Source organism: Pinus tabuliformis, chromosome 2_2, assembly GCF_031772625.1.
Source record: "Pinus tabuliformis cultivar Carrire ecotype Pingquan chromosome 2_2, CPIR1, whole genome shotgun sequence".
Lineage (NCBI taxonomy): Eukaryota > Viridiplantae > Streptophyta > Pinopsida > Pinales > Pinaceae > Pinus > Pinus tabuliformis.
Window position 1 is genome coordinate 835,509,354 of NC_142300.1, and position 17,631 is coordinate 835,526,984.

The 17,631-nt window shown below is 37.2% G+C and overlaps 1 protein-coding gene across 1 annotated transcript in view; it reads left to right on the forward strand.

Moving 5' to 3' along the window:
* The window catches only part of LOC149195564 (uncharacterized), a 178,656-nt gene that overhangs the window by 52,460 nt on the left and 108,565 nt on the right, over positions 1-17,631 (forward strand). The window contains exon 2 of the mRNA XM_089405361.1: positions 777-1,325. Within this exon, the coding sequence (XP_089261487.1) occupies positions 777-1,325 (549 nt within the window). The remainder of the gene's footprint in view (positions 1-776; positions 1,326-17,631) is intronic.

Here is a 17,631-nt window from a genome sequence, read left to right on the forward strand (position 1 = left end):
ATTATAAAACTTCAAAATTATACTACAAAATAGGCCAATTCCAGGGCTCATCAGCGCTCCCTCCCTCTCATGGCTCAGTGTCGGCCCTTTGGATATACAGCACTACCCATATGAGCTTCCTCACCACCATTGGTCGGCCTTGCCAGCTAGTGTGGATACAAACGCATTCACCCAAATGGGGATAAACCATGGTCAGGATGCCTTGTATCCCCCATCCCATTGCATCACATATAATATTGCTTGTGTATATGTATTACATTGTTTGTATATGACATATAATGCATGTATATTACTATATATTTCATACATATGGGTAACAAGTATATAATACATTGCTTGTATAAATGTATTACCTCTCTTATTGAGGATGATATGGCTTATAAAAATACTATGCTATCTCCAGTCATTGTTGACACCTTGATATGTTGCTTGTATATCTTATTTAGTGACACACTTTCTTTCATGAGGGTTATACAGATCCTACTGAACCTACATCTTTCTGTTGATGCTGTCACTAACTGGTATCAATTCTTTTTTGGGACGGATTTATCAGCAAAAATTCAGCACCCTGGTTCTTTTTGGTTTTTTGATTATATTTAGAATTCCTAGTGTTCTAAAACGTATCCTATCTGTTGTTGAATCATGTTTCTATATTTCTTGTGCACACTGCATGCTTGCTTGTGTTTCTACATTTTCTTTAAAATTTTCCAGCACTCATGCTTTTTGGCATTTTGCTTTCTTTCGGGTTCTTCATTGACTTGAGCTTTCTATTGCAGGTGGAGTACTGTAAGATCACAGAAGATGAGGAAGATATTGCATCCAGAGAAACAATATATCCATCCACAGATGAAAGAAATTTGGTCCTGCCCAGATGTTTGAAAATGCCAAATTTCATGCGTTTTTCTGGGGAGCGTTTGACTTTACCTGTAATGCCTTCTGCTTGTGGTCAGAAAAAGAAAGGAATTCCTGGCTTATCTTTGGTAGCAGACCAGCGATATCTTCCATACAAAAGGCCGAATCCTCATCATGAGGCAGAAAAGATTATTCCCGCCCTTCTTTTTTTACACCATTATGAACAGAGTAATCACACTTTATATTGGTTCTCAAGACCAGATGAAATCTCTGAGTGGGGAAAGGGTTTACTGAAAGCTTTCAGCGTGCAAACAAATGTCGAGTACATTGATTTTCCTGACAAGAAAAATGCTACTGTTTGCTTTGAAGATGCTATAGTTTTTTCAGCTGGTACGAGCCTTTACTATGTGCCTGATGATGAGACAAATGATTGGCTTCGGCGGCGTGTACTACAATATTGCTCTATTCCAATTGTAGGTAATATCTTTTTGTGTAGCTGTTTGATTTGATATGCAGTTATATTACAACTTGGAGTTCGTTGTGTTTAGCTTCTTACTAGCTTATTTCAGATACTATAACTAATGGAAATTATTATGGTTTAGAGGAGGTTTTGCTTTTCTTTCCAGTTTTACTGGATAGATAATTTAAGATTCTTATTGTTTGATGTTTGATTACATTTGAAACTGTATGATACTTTTTTGGAAAAAGCTTAATTAAGTAGCTTTTATTGCTGATTCTAACAAATTATAGACAAAATATTAGACACCTTAAGGGTGCACATAAGGCTACAATTTAGACCTTGCAGTCATCATATGAGATTGCCTTCCACGTATGATCCAACTATCTTTTCCAAGTAAAATCAGACTGGAAATGACCCTTAGTTCTCAATATAAAATATACCTGCTCAGTTTTCTTACAGTTAACCCAATCTGGTATCATGTTAGGCTGAACTCCAAATTTCATGCACTACTACAATCAACTTAATTGCTTGCAGGGACATTACTGCTTTAACATTTTCATATTTCACTTTCTTTGCTGCAAATGTATATTATATATGTTGATAGTCAGCTCAAATTCTGGAATTAGATCCTTAGTGTCTTCTGCCACAGCTGCAATTTAGTTGATTGTAGCAGGGTGAACATTGCTTCTTTAACATTCTCGTATTCAACTTCTTTGCTGCAAATGTGCAATTATATTTGGTTATAGTCAGCTCAAATTCTGCAAGTATATCCTTAGCTTCTTCTGCCACAGCTGCAATCCCTGCATGACCTATAAGAGGAACGTTTTATTGTTTCTTTACTCGGATCCCAATATGTATTTACCTTGGGTAAGAAGTTTCCTTCCCTCTTCCTTAGCCAGCTTAAGAAATAAGAATGCATAAGCATCCCCTGAATTGAAATTCATTATTGGTGTGCCAAACTTTCCTAAATATTCTAAATTTTCCCTAGTTCCTGCTTAAGTTCTTCTGCCACAGCTGCAATCCCTGTATAACCTGGAGCATAGTTGCCTTTTATTGTTTGTAATATTGTATTCCTAAATCCCAACCTGTAGTTACCTTGGGTAAACAGTTTCCTTATTTCATCACTAGCTTAAGGGTCTATGTAAACCCCCTGAATTGAGCTTTGTTATAGGTGTGGCGACCTTTCCAGAATTTAATGTCCCCAGTGGATTAGTTGCCCATGGGAAGACAGAGTAGCCTATCTAACCACGTAGGCTATAGTCTTGATAAAGGGGGAAAACGTAATTATCCAATGTTTGGGGAAACATTGGTTAAATTTTGGGTCGGCTGGGGTAAAAGGCCGAATTGGGGGGTTGCACTTGCAACCCCTCACATTAGAGGAACCCAATGGGGAAATCTATAAATAAAGGAGAGTTGGCGTCATTTATCATCATCAATTTGGATTGGAATATCTCTGATTTTCTTGAGCCTGAGGCTCCGAGGGCTTTAAGACCCCTTCTGTTTGATTAGCTTCGGTGGAGGTGATCCCACCCTAGCTAATCCTTCCGTCTAGTTTCGGTTTCACTGATCCCACCCTACCTAGACACCCTTTTCTTATTCCGGCATAGGTTATTCACTTGGAGTAAATCAAATTGGTTCTGGCCAGTCAGATAGATACGCTTTGGATCAGGGAATTTACCTTCTCAACGAAGTCCGGAATTGTTCCAGAGGCAGCGAGAATACAGTTATTCACTTGGAGTAAATCAAATCGGTTCTGGCCAGTCAGATAGATACGCTTTGGATCAGGGAATTTACCTTCTCAACGAAGTCCGGAATTGTTCCAGAGGCAGCGAGAATACAGGGTGCTAAACGAAGAATCTGTGGGGTATTCCCGTTTCCTAATCAGGGCCGCAGGGCCAAAGGCCAAAATAAAATTTGTGTGTGGCAGTGGACACATTACAGGGTGTATTTGTGGACTAGTGACAACAGCAAGGAGTTCGGACCCCTGCAGAAGTGAGTTTATCAAATATGCAGCCAGCAAGATCTTTAGTAGGACTGAAATTCAGGGGTAATTTAATTAATTTATGGCTAGTTGAAGACTGTTGTGAATCAGATCCTGGATTTGGTTTCAGTGCTCTTAAATATCTCTGTTTCAGTACTCTTGAATATTACTGTTACAATTGAGAATTGCTATGGTTGTATGGGATTGATAATTGGCATTGTGGAGGAATTTTATTGGTAAATGAAGATGTATTGTTCTCCTTATAAGTGTTGAAACTCTAGAAAAATTACCCTGGGACATTACAGAAAACCTTCCAAATGAGTTGTGATATCTTCTTTTGTTTCTTTTATAACTTCTCCTCTAGCTCCTGCTGCCCAGATATTCTTTCTTGAAGACCCCATCAAAACAGGATAAGGCACGAGATAAGATCATTTTGTTAATGTTCAATGAGTGATTACAAGCCGCAGGGGGTAATGGGACTAAAAGAGTACATCCAATGTAAGTACAAATTGGGGTGCAAAAGCAACTCTTTGTCAATGATATTAAAGCTTATAAAGATAATGATCTAAGTATCTAGCTAAAAGAAACGATAAGAGAAGGTACAAGTACAAGAGAAGTGTTAAAAGCTGAAACTAGGTGCATTACAAAAGAGAGCATGTCAAGGCATGTTGGGGCTATCTACTGAGGCTGAGTGATTGGAGGCAAGCTCCTCATTAGAGTCATCAAATGCTAAGGGTCAATGATGTTAAGTTGGGGAATGATTGGGGCTGAGGGAACCTGGTTATATGATGCTGGGGTTAAACACAACAGCAAGGATGCCAAACTCTCATAACATCCAAGGCCATGGGGAAGAAACTCTAGATGAAAGATTGGCTTGTCAACCAAACCTAGAGAATAGTGCTTTGCAGAGGGTGGAGCCTGACTCTAGGACTTCATAGAGCTGATCTTTTTGTTGGACTGGTAGTGTTGGTTTGGGGCCTAGAATGACAGCTCCTTAAGGGTTTTGAGGAGGTCGGTTGAGACATTGGGGCACTGGGGTGTTTAAAGGAAACCCGATGTCTCACTAATCTAGAATCCGAAGTGATGTGAATCCCTTTGCATGTTGTTTGTTGCCTGATCTAATGGGACAATTGGGAAGAAAAAGGTGATCCTCCGGAAGGTCTTTGATTGGGATGGGGCATGCAAACATTGGGATCTATGTTTGAATGCCTATAAGGAGATTTTCAAGGACTTTCCATTTAAATTACTAATAGTGTTACATTCACAGAATGGTTGACCCCATTATAATGTTTTGTTTATGAGAATCGACATTCTACATATTGCCATCATAATTACATTTTCACATCCTAAGTATGGGTTTATTGCAATGTTGGACAATTCACCATTTCAAACCTCAGGAATTTCAGGGTTTTGTTCTTATTTTGCCGAGAATAACCTGCTATATCTTGAATCTATGATTTTTTTTGTGATGATTATTAAAATTGTAGCTCGGATTGGTGTCTCTACATAGGCCTCGTGTCCAGGCATGTAGAAGATATCTTGAAATTTACTTATTTTGTCATTTCTTATTTCTTCCCAAGTCCAAACTTAGGAAACACATGATAATTAATTTAATTAGTTATTATTGGCTTTGTAACTCATATTTCTAAAGTTTATAACTTTGGAAATTAATATTTCCATTTGACAAAATCAAATTTTGGCCTTTGATCTTTTCTTTGAAGATCTCATGGAGAAAATAGGGTTATGAGAGTAATTATACGTTGCCAAAATGACTGGGTGAAGGACACATTGGAGATCACATTGAGTGAGAGAGAAGAGGGCCGATTTGGTTGAGAAGAACGAAGGTCGAGTAGTTGAGTGAAGGTGCCGTCTTGTTTAGAGAAAGAGGGGTTGTATCCTGCGCGTATTGAGCAACGAGAGAGGGGTCGAACCCTAAGCCATGTTGTCAGGAGAGAGGCTAAATATTGGGGCCGAGTTTCATGTTGGAGAAGAGGCCAAACCTTAGGTCGAAATCTATTATATAAAAGGGGTTGTACTTTTGTTGGAGAGAGAGGTCGTACTTCAGGCCATACCATTGTAGAGGAGAGAGGGCCGATTTCTGTGGCCGTTCTTGTCTGTACATTCTGTGGATCTACTGTTATAATTATCTCTTGAGTATTTTCTTTGAAGCCAAATAAAATCCCTCTTTGTTGGTTTTTCCTCGCACTAGGGTTTTCCAAGGTAAAAGTTGTGTAAAAAGTTTGTGCTTGAATTTCTTTGTTTTTACTGTGCATAATTTGTTAAAAGCTCAATTGTGTTAATTGTGTGTAGTTTTTAGATTTGAGTTTTCTGGGTTTTCAATAAAAATAAAAATTTGGGTATAAAAATCTATTGGTGCGTTAATCATTTTGTTGGGCTTAAAGAAAACTAACATGGTATCAAAACAAAGCCTCTAAAAGAAATTCAGTGTTGCACAAGTTCAAGCTCAAAGGGGTTTGTGGTCTTTCTAAGGTTTTTAGCAAATAGTTATTCAAGGGTTTGATTTACCATGGAAACCAGTGTCAAGTATGGACACATGTTAGAAGGAGATTTAAACTATCATCAGTGGAAAGTTTGGATCACAGTTGTTCTCAAGGAGAATAAGCTATGGAGCTTTGCTAACTCCACCATGGTTGTGCCAGTGTTATATCTTATTGCCATAGATCTCCATGAAGTGAAAGAAGCAAGGGCACATAGGATCATCTTGGATGAGGTGAAAGATCATCTGATTCCCATCTATTTGAGAAAAAGATTGCCAAAGAGATGCGGGATGCACTCACCAAGCTGTACCAGAGTGACAACTAGAACTGAAAGATGGTGCTAAAGGATAAGCTCTACGACACCAAGACGTCCATGCGAGAGAACATGGCTCCTACCTTACCATGCTCACTCACGCAAGTGCGAGATGAGATGGCAGCTATAGGGGAGACAGTCCCTGAATTTGAACTGGTGTGTATAGCCTTGAATGGATTTACAAAGTAGTGGGATGTATTTATAAAATGCATCATGGGACGAGAGCATCTTCCCACCCGAGAAACACTGTGGGATGATTTCACACAAGAGGGGATTCGAGAAGTTTTTAGCGTGGAGACCAAAAGAAGCAGGGTGAGGAGGAAGAGAACTTGGCCCTAACCTCTATGGGTAAGGGAAATGTAGCAATAAAACTTTGAGTTGTTGTGCTTTAAAATTGTAAAAATACACAAATGTATTGAAATGGTAATCTTTATTGATAAGTTAATAATACAAGGATGATTGAATGTTACAATGAGGGCCTGCTTTTATATCTAGGCAGGTGCCCCTTCATGAATGGTCATGTTTTTAGAATTATTATTTAATTAACTATTATTATGATTATTTATTCATTTATTTATATTTATATTATTTTTATATAAATTATATTCATAACAGGGAAGATCAAGGGGCTACCTTTAAGGGCAATAAAAAGAAGTTTGATGCTAGCAAAGTGAAATGCTTTGCTTGCCACCAGCTAGGGCATTTTGCCAGCTAGTTCCCTAACAAGAAAAAGGGAAAACAAAATAAGTAGGTCACTACAACGACTAAGATGGGCAAGTTTGCAACTAGATTTGAGGATGAGTTGTCACTCATTGCATGTCTCTCTAGTTCAATGGCCACCAACATGTGGTGCGTTGACATTGGTGCTTCATGCCCAATGACTGGAGTGCGAGGGTACTTTACTTGTCTAAAGGAGCACAATTTAGACTTCCACATTAAGCATGGTGACAATGTTGAGTATAGGTTGACAGACAATGGAACTGTTAAGTTTCATAAGGAGTCCGAGAAGTCTCAATTGGTGAATAATGTGCTTTACGTTCTAGTTTTGATGAAGAATCTAATTTTTGTTTTAGCCTTGGAAGACAAGGGGTATGTGATGATTTTCCAAGATGGAAAGGTGTATATTTGTCCCAAGGGTTCCAGCTTCAACGTTGGAAAGGTGCTTGGAGTGAGAAGGAACAAGTTGTACAGACTTTAGTTCGAGCTAGCCAAAGCGTTGGTGAGCAACAACAACCGACTTGGGGAAGCCGTGGCATAGGAGAATGGCACACTTGCACCATGGAGCACTCAAAGTGCTCATGGAGACTGTGTGACCAGGATCCCTAATTTCACTACATATTAGCATGACGTGTGCAAGGGGTGTGTCATGGGTAAGTGCACCAAGATAGTGTTTCCCATTAGTGACAATAGATCCAAGGGGATCTTGGACTTGATCCATTCATATGTATGTGGGCCAATGTTAACCATGTTTATTGGAGGGTTCAACTACTATGTGACCTTCATAGATGACCATTCCAAGCAAACCTGGATCTTTTTTATGAAGACCATGGAGGAGATCTTCAGTGGATTCCAAGAGTTTAAAGCTCTAGTGGGGAACCAGATGTGGAGAAAGATAAAGGTGCTTAGATCTGACAATGGAGGCTAGTACAACTCGAATGCCTTCAAGTATTTTTGTGCAGATTCTAGAATTAAAAGGGAGCTGATAGTTCCATATAACCCACAAAAAAATGGAGTATCAAAAAGGAAGAATAGAGCTATTGTTGGGGCAGTGAAAGTAATATGGCATGATCGAGATTTGACTATGTTCTTATGGGAAGAAGAATGCAACACGGTAGTTTATTTGTAAAAAAGGAGTCCACACTAGGTGTTGGGGAGGATGACCCTTGAAGATGGATTCATGGGGAAGAAACCATAGGTTGGGCATCTTTGGATTTTTGGGTGCTTGGTTTATTGCTACATTCTATCAGAGCAAAGGACGAAGCTCCAACCTACTACAGAGAAGGGTATATTCATCGGATACAACGAGACCGCAAAGGCTTTTAAAGTCTACATTCTTGCACTTAGGAAGATAATGGTATGGAGGAATGTGAAATTTGTGGAGGACAAGGCTTTTAGAAATTCTTGTGGCTTAGTGCCAGCTATAGCAGAGGTTTAGGAGTAAGAAGCACAAAGAAAGAAGGGAGACAACCATTACAGATTGTAGGACCCTAGACTTGTGTAGGACGAGCAACATAAGCATGAGGAGCAGGATGCTCCATTTACCTAGGTCGAGACTTCCAATATGAAGAGGCCGAAATGGGTAGAGCATACCTTAAGGGAAGCTCAAGAGCAGTGGATGCTCCTAGGACTTCAGTCAAGGAGAGCAAGCCATAACAAAGATTTTCCAGTTACATGGCTCTTATGTCTAAGTTGATTGTTGAGCCTTCCAATTTTTAGGCTTAGTGCCAGTTATATAAAAGGTTTAAGAGCAGGAAGCACAATGAAAGAAGGGAGACAACCATTAAAGATTGCAGGACCCTAGACTTGTGTAGGACAAGCAACATAAGTATTAGGAGTGTTGAAATATGTAACTAGGTTCAGTCTTCATAAATGTATGTGAGTCACAATTCAATGTATTTATTAAAAGAATGAAGATAATATTTCTTATTATTATTATTATTATTATGACTTACTAAAGCATGGGTTTCATGCTTGGGTCATCATGTTTTAGGTCAAAGTCCCCATTGAGGACTTATAGGATTTATTTTGAGTCATTATAATCATTGTCCATTAAAAGAGACCACAGGGCAATACATGGTAAGGATCCTTGGTATTTAGAATACCATGGTGCAAAAACTATACACACCTTTGCTTCTTCATACTCGCGTGTGTACACGACTTTGCTTAACAGAACTTGCGTATACGTCTTGAAATTTCAACTTTATCATTCCTTTGCCTATGAACTGCCATGCCTTTGTCAAAACACTTTGTCACATCTGAAGACACATCTTGTTGATATCTGTATCAAGTAGGTTTCCATCGAAGGACAACTCATCAAGTAGGTTGTGATCAAGGACAACTCATTAGGTAGGTTGCCACCAAGGACAACACATAATTCATAATGCCAACAATCTCCCTGTTTGGACTTGATGGCACTGTGAAACACATCAAACCAAGCACCAAGCATTTCAGACACCAAGTTACTCTCCAAACACCAAGTTACTCTTCCCCTTTGACATCAAGGGCAAAGCGCTGACCAATGTTGAATGAATGCTTCTCTCTTGATTGCTGTAGATCTGAACCACTGAGTATTGAATATTGACCATGCTCCTCTTGAGCACATGTTGAAATTTCCGATGGATGTACAATGAAGTACATGACTCTATGACTCATATGACTTGTCCTATCACCAAGGACCCAAACTTACATCAATCACCCAATCACAGTGGGTTTACATATTGGACATCATTATCACATCAACATCCCAAGCACAGTGGGGTTACAAATTACATCACATATCCAAAAAGGCTTGGCCATAATAGTCCATACATGTTTGAATTTTACAATGAGTACATAGGTCTTTACGTGACCTTTGCATCAAATGATAGATATTACATTTATAACCAATATAAACAAGACCATGATAGTCATCAACAATTATCATACGCCACATATGATCTGCATCATGAGCATTTGTCACCAAGAACAACAACGTGTATATGTCCATCAACAATTCACAAGATAAGACAAAGTAGCTTCAATATCATCAACCTGTAACCAGGTATACAGCAACAACAACATAAGTGAAGACTAAGCATATCATCTTAGTGTAAGATAGGGCAGTGTAGCATCATTCTTCATCATCATAAAAAATGCCTTGTTTCCAAGTATCATCCAATAGACGTAGCAGTAGCATATCAACAACCAACATCATTCTTCATACAAAGAAGAATTATCATACCAACACCACTTCATCAAGAACTTATTTCACCAATATGCAACTCAAGTAATCATTCATAAGATCCTAATCTGTAATTCATCCATCATGGAGATAGCAGTATGTATCTAGCTTCTCATCAATGAGAAAAGCAAACCATGAGCTCACCATCATTTGTCAAACTTTGTTAGTAACTCATCAAAAGCAACAATCCTCAAACAAATATACCATGTGAGAGCCAAGCACTATAGGAATCTTCATCCATGGCTGCACCATGTGCACACCATGCATGACAACAACATAACATGATGCATCATTTAAGTACTTCAGTAACATAAGCATCATCACCATTGATAAGCATCATTATTTATCAAGGACTTCTAAAGAAAACATAATGCCAACAATGCATTTTAGCAAATGCTACCCCTGAACCTGTGCCAACTGATCATTGTTAGATCTGATCACATCAACTCATCCATTAGTTAGGACATCAAAATATCTTCTTCAATCGATTATCCATCAAGTCATCATAAACCTATTCAAGCCAAAAACACTTCTAAATAGCATCAATAGACTGTAATCATCAACTATCAAAACAAAAAAGCCAATCAATAATTGACTGAAGCATATTAGACCCTTTTCCTGAGTCTGTCCCTCTGTTTCTTCATCATACCAAGATATGCGTGACTGTTGAGTTCAGAACTGGCATATACATGCAACTTTTCTTTATAGGATCTGCGTACAAGAAGTGAAACACTGAGATTTCACATCTTCAGCTCACCCCGAGTCTGTTCTGTCTGTACCTATTTACTATTACTACACCAGAGGCACTGTCAGAAGTATAAGCAACATGAAAATAAAAAACAACCATGGGAATCATCATCAAGACGAAACATGTATTACTCCCCCCTGAGATTACACATCACTGATCCTGAGAAACTGATAATCATCTTCTGTTTTTTCATGAGGTCAAGTACCTCTCACCACTTCTGCAGTCACTGATAGAAATATTCATTTAAGAATAATTGATTGCAATGGGCACCATCTTCTTTTACCTTGAGTCTGAATCTTTCTCATATTTATGAGAATTCCGTTCTTCAAACACATAATTTGTCTCGATTTCTATATCCTTTCGCTGAAACATTAGTTCCAAGAATAACATTACCATGTTGGTTCTTCCTGAGATACTCCATTTTACTCTTATCCAAGTCATGTGATGAGAATATCCACTATCTATGTACCATTCGTCTTCATCTTCAAATGAGTAGAGAGAAAAACCACACCTTATTTGTTCTCCTTTTTCTTGCTTATTATGAGAAAAGTTGGTGGATCCATCTTTTTCAGGTTTTCTGACATTAATGTTCTTATCTGGTTGCTTAACATGCTATCTGCTGTGATCCATAGACTTGTTCTTGCATTCTTTTGCTACATGCCCAAATTTGTTACAAGCATAACATCTTATATGTTTCATATTTCTTCTATGGCAATCAATGGCTTTGTGACCAAATATATTGCAAGCAAAACAATATCCCTTAAAGTACTTGGAAGTTGATGATCTTTCTATGAGACGGTTATTAGCTTGAAACATTCTACTTCTACAACTGGCTGTAACATGTCCATAATTATGATATATAGAACATTCAATGTTACTAATCAAAGGAGAAAATCGATTAACATTTCTATAGTTAGGAGTAAATGATTTCCTTTGAAGATTTTCTTTGCTTGGTTGTTGATGAGGTTGACTTCTTATCTCTTTGTTGAACATTTCAGATTTTGCATTAGAATTCCTTGCCTCAGCGTGTGAACTAGATTCTCCTTTAACAGTTTCATGAAAACCAAGACCAGATTTGATGGTAGGAGACCTTTGACTACTAAGAATATTATCCAAAATATTAGTACTATCTTGAAATTGCAAATGTTTATCCTTTTCTTCTAATTTACCTTTTAGGATATTTACCTCAACCTGATATTGCTTTTCTTGCTTCTTCATAGCTTCTTCAATCTTTCTTCCTTCCTCCATTTGCTATTTTAATTCGAGAATCTCTTCTTTCAACCCATTTTCCTGTTCTTCAAATGCTTGAAGTAGTTCTTCATTCCGCTTATCTGATTTTTCAAGATCTACTTTTAGAGAGACGACCATAGCTTTAAAACCTTCACAATATTTGTTAGATAACATACCAACTTGATCCTTGTTATCATGAGCCTGCAACTTATCTTTAAGATCAACAATCTTTTTCAAAGCAAGATATAGTTTTGTTCTAAGATCAAAAATTTCTTCTAACCTGTCTTCTTTTGAATCAACAACTCCATTTGTCATTGTGGACACATTTTTTGATATTAGATTACTTGAGAAATATTCCTTTGATACTTCTTCATGTATTGCTTGTAGCTTATCTCACACTTGCTTTGCAGTAGTATAATTCATAACCTTATTCAATATTGAATCAGATATGCTACAAAGGATGTTACTCAAAGCCTTACTATTCTTTTGCACTTCCTTGTCTGATGGAAGAAACTTGGTGTAACCATTGCACACTATATGCTAGACATCGAGATTCAGTAGATGATGCTTCATCTTTCTTTTCCATTGTTGATAATTAGCTTTGCTTAACATAGGCACATCTGTATTGTCCATTGATTCTAACTTTCCTTGATCCGTTGCTTCTAGAGGCATCATATTTGAATCTGTTTTTTCTTTAGAGTGTTTACTTTCACTTTTACCCATAAGTACGAGCTCAGTGGTTTCATTATCATCATCACTATCATTGTTGCATAGACAAGAAAATGGATCACATTTTGAACAAAAATCCATACCTGATGATTCTTCGTCTTCTTCATTCTTGATCAATAGAAAGTGGGGTGCTCCCAAACTTGAATATTTGCTAACATCTATAACTGTCATTGTATCTGATATATCCCTGTCAAAGTTTTCTGAATCCCTTCTTCGAGCAATCTTCTTCTTTCCCATCATCTTTACAAATCTTCTTCAAGCGATCAAGCTTCTTCTGAAGGACCTACTCTGATACCAATTGTTGGGAAAATACTGAGGAGGTGGGGGGGGGGGGTGAATTAGAGTTTTCAAATCATTAAACTTTTCAAATTCATATCTTGATTTTTGTACATGACTTTACTGAAGGGAACCCGCATGTGTACGCGACATCTATTAAGACAAATAATGTATATCCAGTAAACTTACTTCTTAGTTAATTCATCTTCTGTTTATCTTAAGCCAGTTCATTAGTACTTCATTAAATATTAAATAGATAGTAACCATGTGCAGTAAGAACAAAATAAACCATCACACATAAGCAACACACATGAACACCAGGGTTTAAGGTGGAAACCCAATGTGGGAAAAAACCACCTATTCTTGTCGTCTCTGTCTTCTTTTTAATATAAAGAAAAACTTTTACAATCTTGTATTGGCGTAGACTTATACCAGTACACAGACACCCACCTACAGAAGGCTACAACCTTCGCTCTTTCTCCAACACCCACTGGAAGGGAGCTCCAATCGCCTGAATCTGATTTACCAAACGCGCCTTGCAGGGTATAAAACCTGCGTATAGATCTGCAATTTTAGAATCATACCTTCGCTGCAACACAAAACTCCAGGCATACCCAGATCTCGACATACAACAAAGTCATGCATCAGACACTATCAACATAGATCAAATCACCTCATAATCAAGATTGTCATCTCAGATCTATTGGATCTGATCCATCATCAAATTCCTGGGTGCATACTTAGTTTTAGATCAAGCAAAACATCAACAACCCATTACATGCATATTTGCTTCAGATCTAACTATTCATAAAATATTCATCACTTGCACACATCTACCACTTTGATCTTCATCTCCTTATATAACTTAGCCCTTATCCAATACCACAGGTCAAAACCATACTCTAGTTGATGGTTTTCTTAGACGGGATCAAAACATCTGTTGTTGGGCTCAATACCACAGGGCAATACCATGGTAAGGATCCTTGGTATTTAGAATACCATGGTGTGGAAATTGTACGCGCCTTTGCTTCTTCATACTCGCGTGTGTACACGACTTTGCTTAATAGAACTTGCGTATACTTCTTGAAATTTCAACTTTATCATTCCTCTGCCTCTGAACTGCTATGCCTTTGTCAAAACACTCTGTCACATTTGTAGACACATCTTGTTGATATCTGTATTAAGTAGGTTTCCATCAAAGGACAACTCATCAAGTAGGTTGTCATCAAGGACAACTCATCAGATAGGTTGCCATAAAGGACAACACATAATTCATAATGCCAACAATCTGTTGTCCCTATGCCATTGTTTTGGTAATTGTTTGATGAACTAAAGGATAAAAGAAGAACATAAAGATAAAATAATCACAAGTAATTATCTATATAAGAAAATCTTTCTGCCTTTTTGATTTTCTAACATGGTATCAGAGGTAAGGTGAAGAAGGAAAAAGGCAACTTCGAGTATCTACTAAAAGGAGTCTAAAGGATTGAACAAGGGTTCATATAAGGAGCTCTTATAAGGGAAGAAACTCACCATTTTCAACAGAAGTGTCCAACACAATAAAGAGTGAGAATAAATTGGACGGATCATCAAATTATAGGGCATGGAAGAAGTGCATTGACTTCATTCTTGAAAAGAACAAGGTCTTGGATTTGGTCAAAGGAAAGGTGAAGAAACCTATTGAAGAATCTAGTGATGTAGGTAAAGTGAGGTTTAGAGAGTCAGAAATATTGGCTTATGACATTGATGGTAGAAAACATAAAGGACAATCTTGTCCCATACATCTCCAGTATAGACCATACTCAAGAAATGTACGAAGCCCTATCAAAATTGTTCACTATCAAGAACATCGGTCAAGTAGCTAGTCTGAAGAATGAATTAAGGACTACAAACATGACAAAGGATGACACCATGGCTTCCTTCTTTGTAAGGATATCTAGAATTAGAGATGAATTTCAAGCCATAGATGAGATTGTACCGAAGAAAGAGCTAGTAATCACTACATTATTGGGACTGCCACCTACTTGGAGTTCTTTTGCTTCCTCTAAAGAAGCTCCCACATTCGAGCAATTATGGAATGCTTGCAACCAAGAAGAAATGAGAATCTCATTAGTATCCAACAATGAAAAAGAAAAGGTTTCAAATTCATACTCCGCTTCTCACAAGAAAGGAAACTTCAAGAAGTCAAAAGGGTCAAGAAGGAAGGAAGGTCGATATGTCCAAAATAGAAAGCTACCAATGTCACAAAATGGGTCACGATAGAAGTGACCGTCCTGACAATTCGAAGAACAAGAAAAGAAATAGAGACCAAACTAATGTTGCTGAAGAAGGATCTCCAAAGAAGAATAAACCCAAAGCGCTGAATATAAGGGACTTACACTACTAAGTCCTTTGATCTAAGCCTTAATTATTTCATTGTTTGATTTCTAGTATTTGTAGGTTTAACATATTTTTGGAAAAAAACATTTTTGATTTGTTTTTATAAGGTTATAGGTATCCCTCAAGCTTGGAGGGAGCTGTCACTAACCTCCAAAAATAAGTATCTTATTACCTTTTCATTTTTAGTTTTCCTTACTTATCTAGTTTTGCTTGCAGTGATTACTAATCACATTTCTATTCATATTTTTCTTATTTAGGAAAACTTGTTGAAGAGTCAAGGATTATGAAAAAAGGCCTCACAAGGCAAAACATTGAAATTACAAGGTTTGTTGAGAAACAAAAATGTATGTTTTGAACTACAAGTTTTGCTCTCTTCATATTCATTCTTGATAAACTATTACTAACATCATTATGTCTAACTTTCTTGAATCTTAAAGATTGTTGATCGGGTGATTCAACATTAGATAAATCTACCCTCCTCATATCTTTGATTACTCTTATGCAACCTTCGAAAGATTCTCTGTGAAAAACCCTAATTTAAGGTTATGTTGATGATATTGTGTGAAACCCTAGCCTACTTAGGGTTATTGTTGAAGCAAAAGAAAATGTTTGATGCTTTGATAATGTCATGTTTGGGGTTTTAGTATGGTTATGAAAACCTTAACTTGTTAGGGTTGAATGGTGATCTCTGAAATCCCAAACCTTTGAAGTATTGGTAAATTAGGGTTTGCTGTATCATGAAACTCTATGGTCTAGTAGGTGGTATAAGCAAGACCCTTATTTTAGATAGTGTCCTAGAAGTGAAATCCTAAGTATATTTGTGTTTGTCCGATTGAAACCCTAGTCTGATCAAGTGTATTGTATGTCTAATTTTAATATATTGACATTTGTGTCATTGGGTTTGACTAATACATGTTATGATATGGTAGCGCGTGATGATGGAATTCTAGATATATAAGTTGACGTAATTATTGATGGTCATTAACCCTAGGGTTTGGAACTAAGCCCTAGTCAAAGTTTGATTCTCTAGGATGTTAATATTTGTGAATTCTAGGGTTTTGTAACTAAACCTTAGGAAAAGTCGAATTTCCTAATATGTGATGACAAGTGCGATAATTTGAAATTTATGAAAGATTGTTGAAATTTGAATCTCGGCTGTGATTGGTTTTGATGGTTCATGTATGAAATCCACAATCTTGCACTAAATCCTAATGAAAGTCTAACATATGAGTTCTAAAGTTAGATGCATTGTAGAACTATATTTGTTGAATTTTCTTCTAGGGTTTGTAATATTTTGTAGTAGAGTATGTCATACCTCTGGAAGAAATATTGAAGCCTTAAATATAATGAAAGTTATTCTCTTGATTATGGTGCTCGAAGACTTGATGATGAAATCTAGGGTTTATGTCATAAACCCTAGCATATAGTCGAAGTATAAAAGTATGTGTTTCTTGTTGTTGGTGAACCTAATTAAGTTTAAGTATTTGATGTCAAGTGTTTATTGCTTCCATTATTATATGATTCTGATATGGTTAACTTCATGCTTCTATAGATTTGGTTGTACTTGCTATCTAAGTTATGCAAGTACATAATCTTCAAAATGTTGAAGATGTTCATAAGTATAGTTGATACGATAAGCATGACGAAGAAAAGTGATATGAATGATGATGGCCATGATAACTCTGATAAGAATGATGGAAGCCATGAAAGATTCTCCAATGTCATTTTTGAGCTCCCTAAGTTAAGAGGGAGCTTGGATGAAAGGAATCTTCGCAAGTTAAGAGGGAGCTTGGATGAAAGAAATCTCCCTAGTTGAAATTGGAGAATGCATTTTGAGGAGCTACTAAGATAAGAAAAGTAGGATCTGTTTGTTGCTACATGTAAAGTAGGAAAGGAAGATGTATGATTAAGCAATCTTCTGTCAAGATTCGTTTGGAGGTCCTACTATGATAAATTGAGAGGCAACATCAGCTGTCTGAAGGACCCCAAACGTTTGCGTTTACTTATGTACATTTGGAAGACTGTTACTAATTGGGGTTGTGTTTGTACAAGTAAAGCTCTCATAGGTTTTATAGCATGCTGGTTACACAAGAGAGATTTGTTATTGATTGAAATAATCGTGAGTGTTGAAGCTGTGTGTGTAAGACAGATTGCTTGGGAGGATATCTGGGTGACACTGTGTTGATGTCTAGTTCTCGAAGTAAGGAGGGTGGCGTTGGTCATAG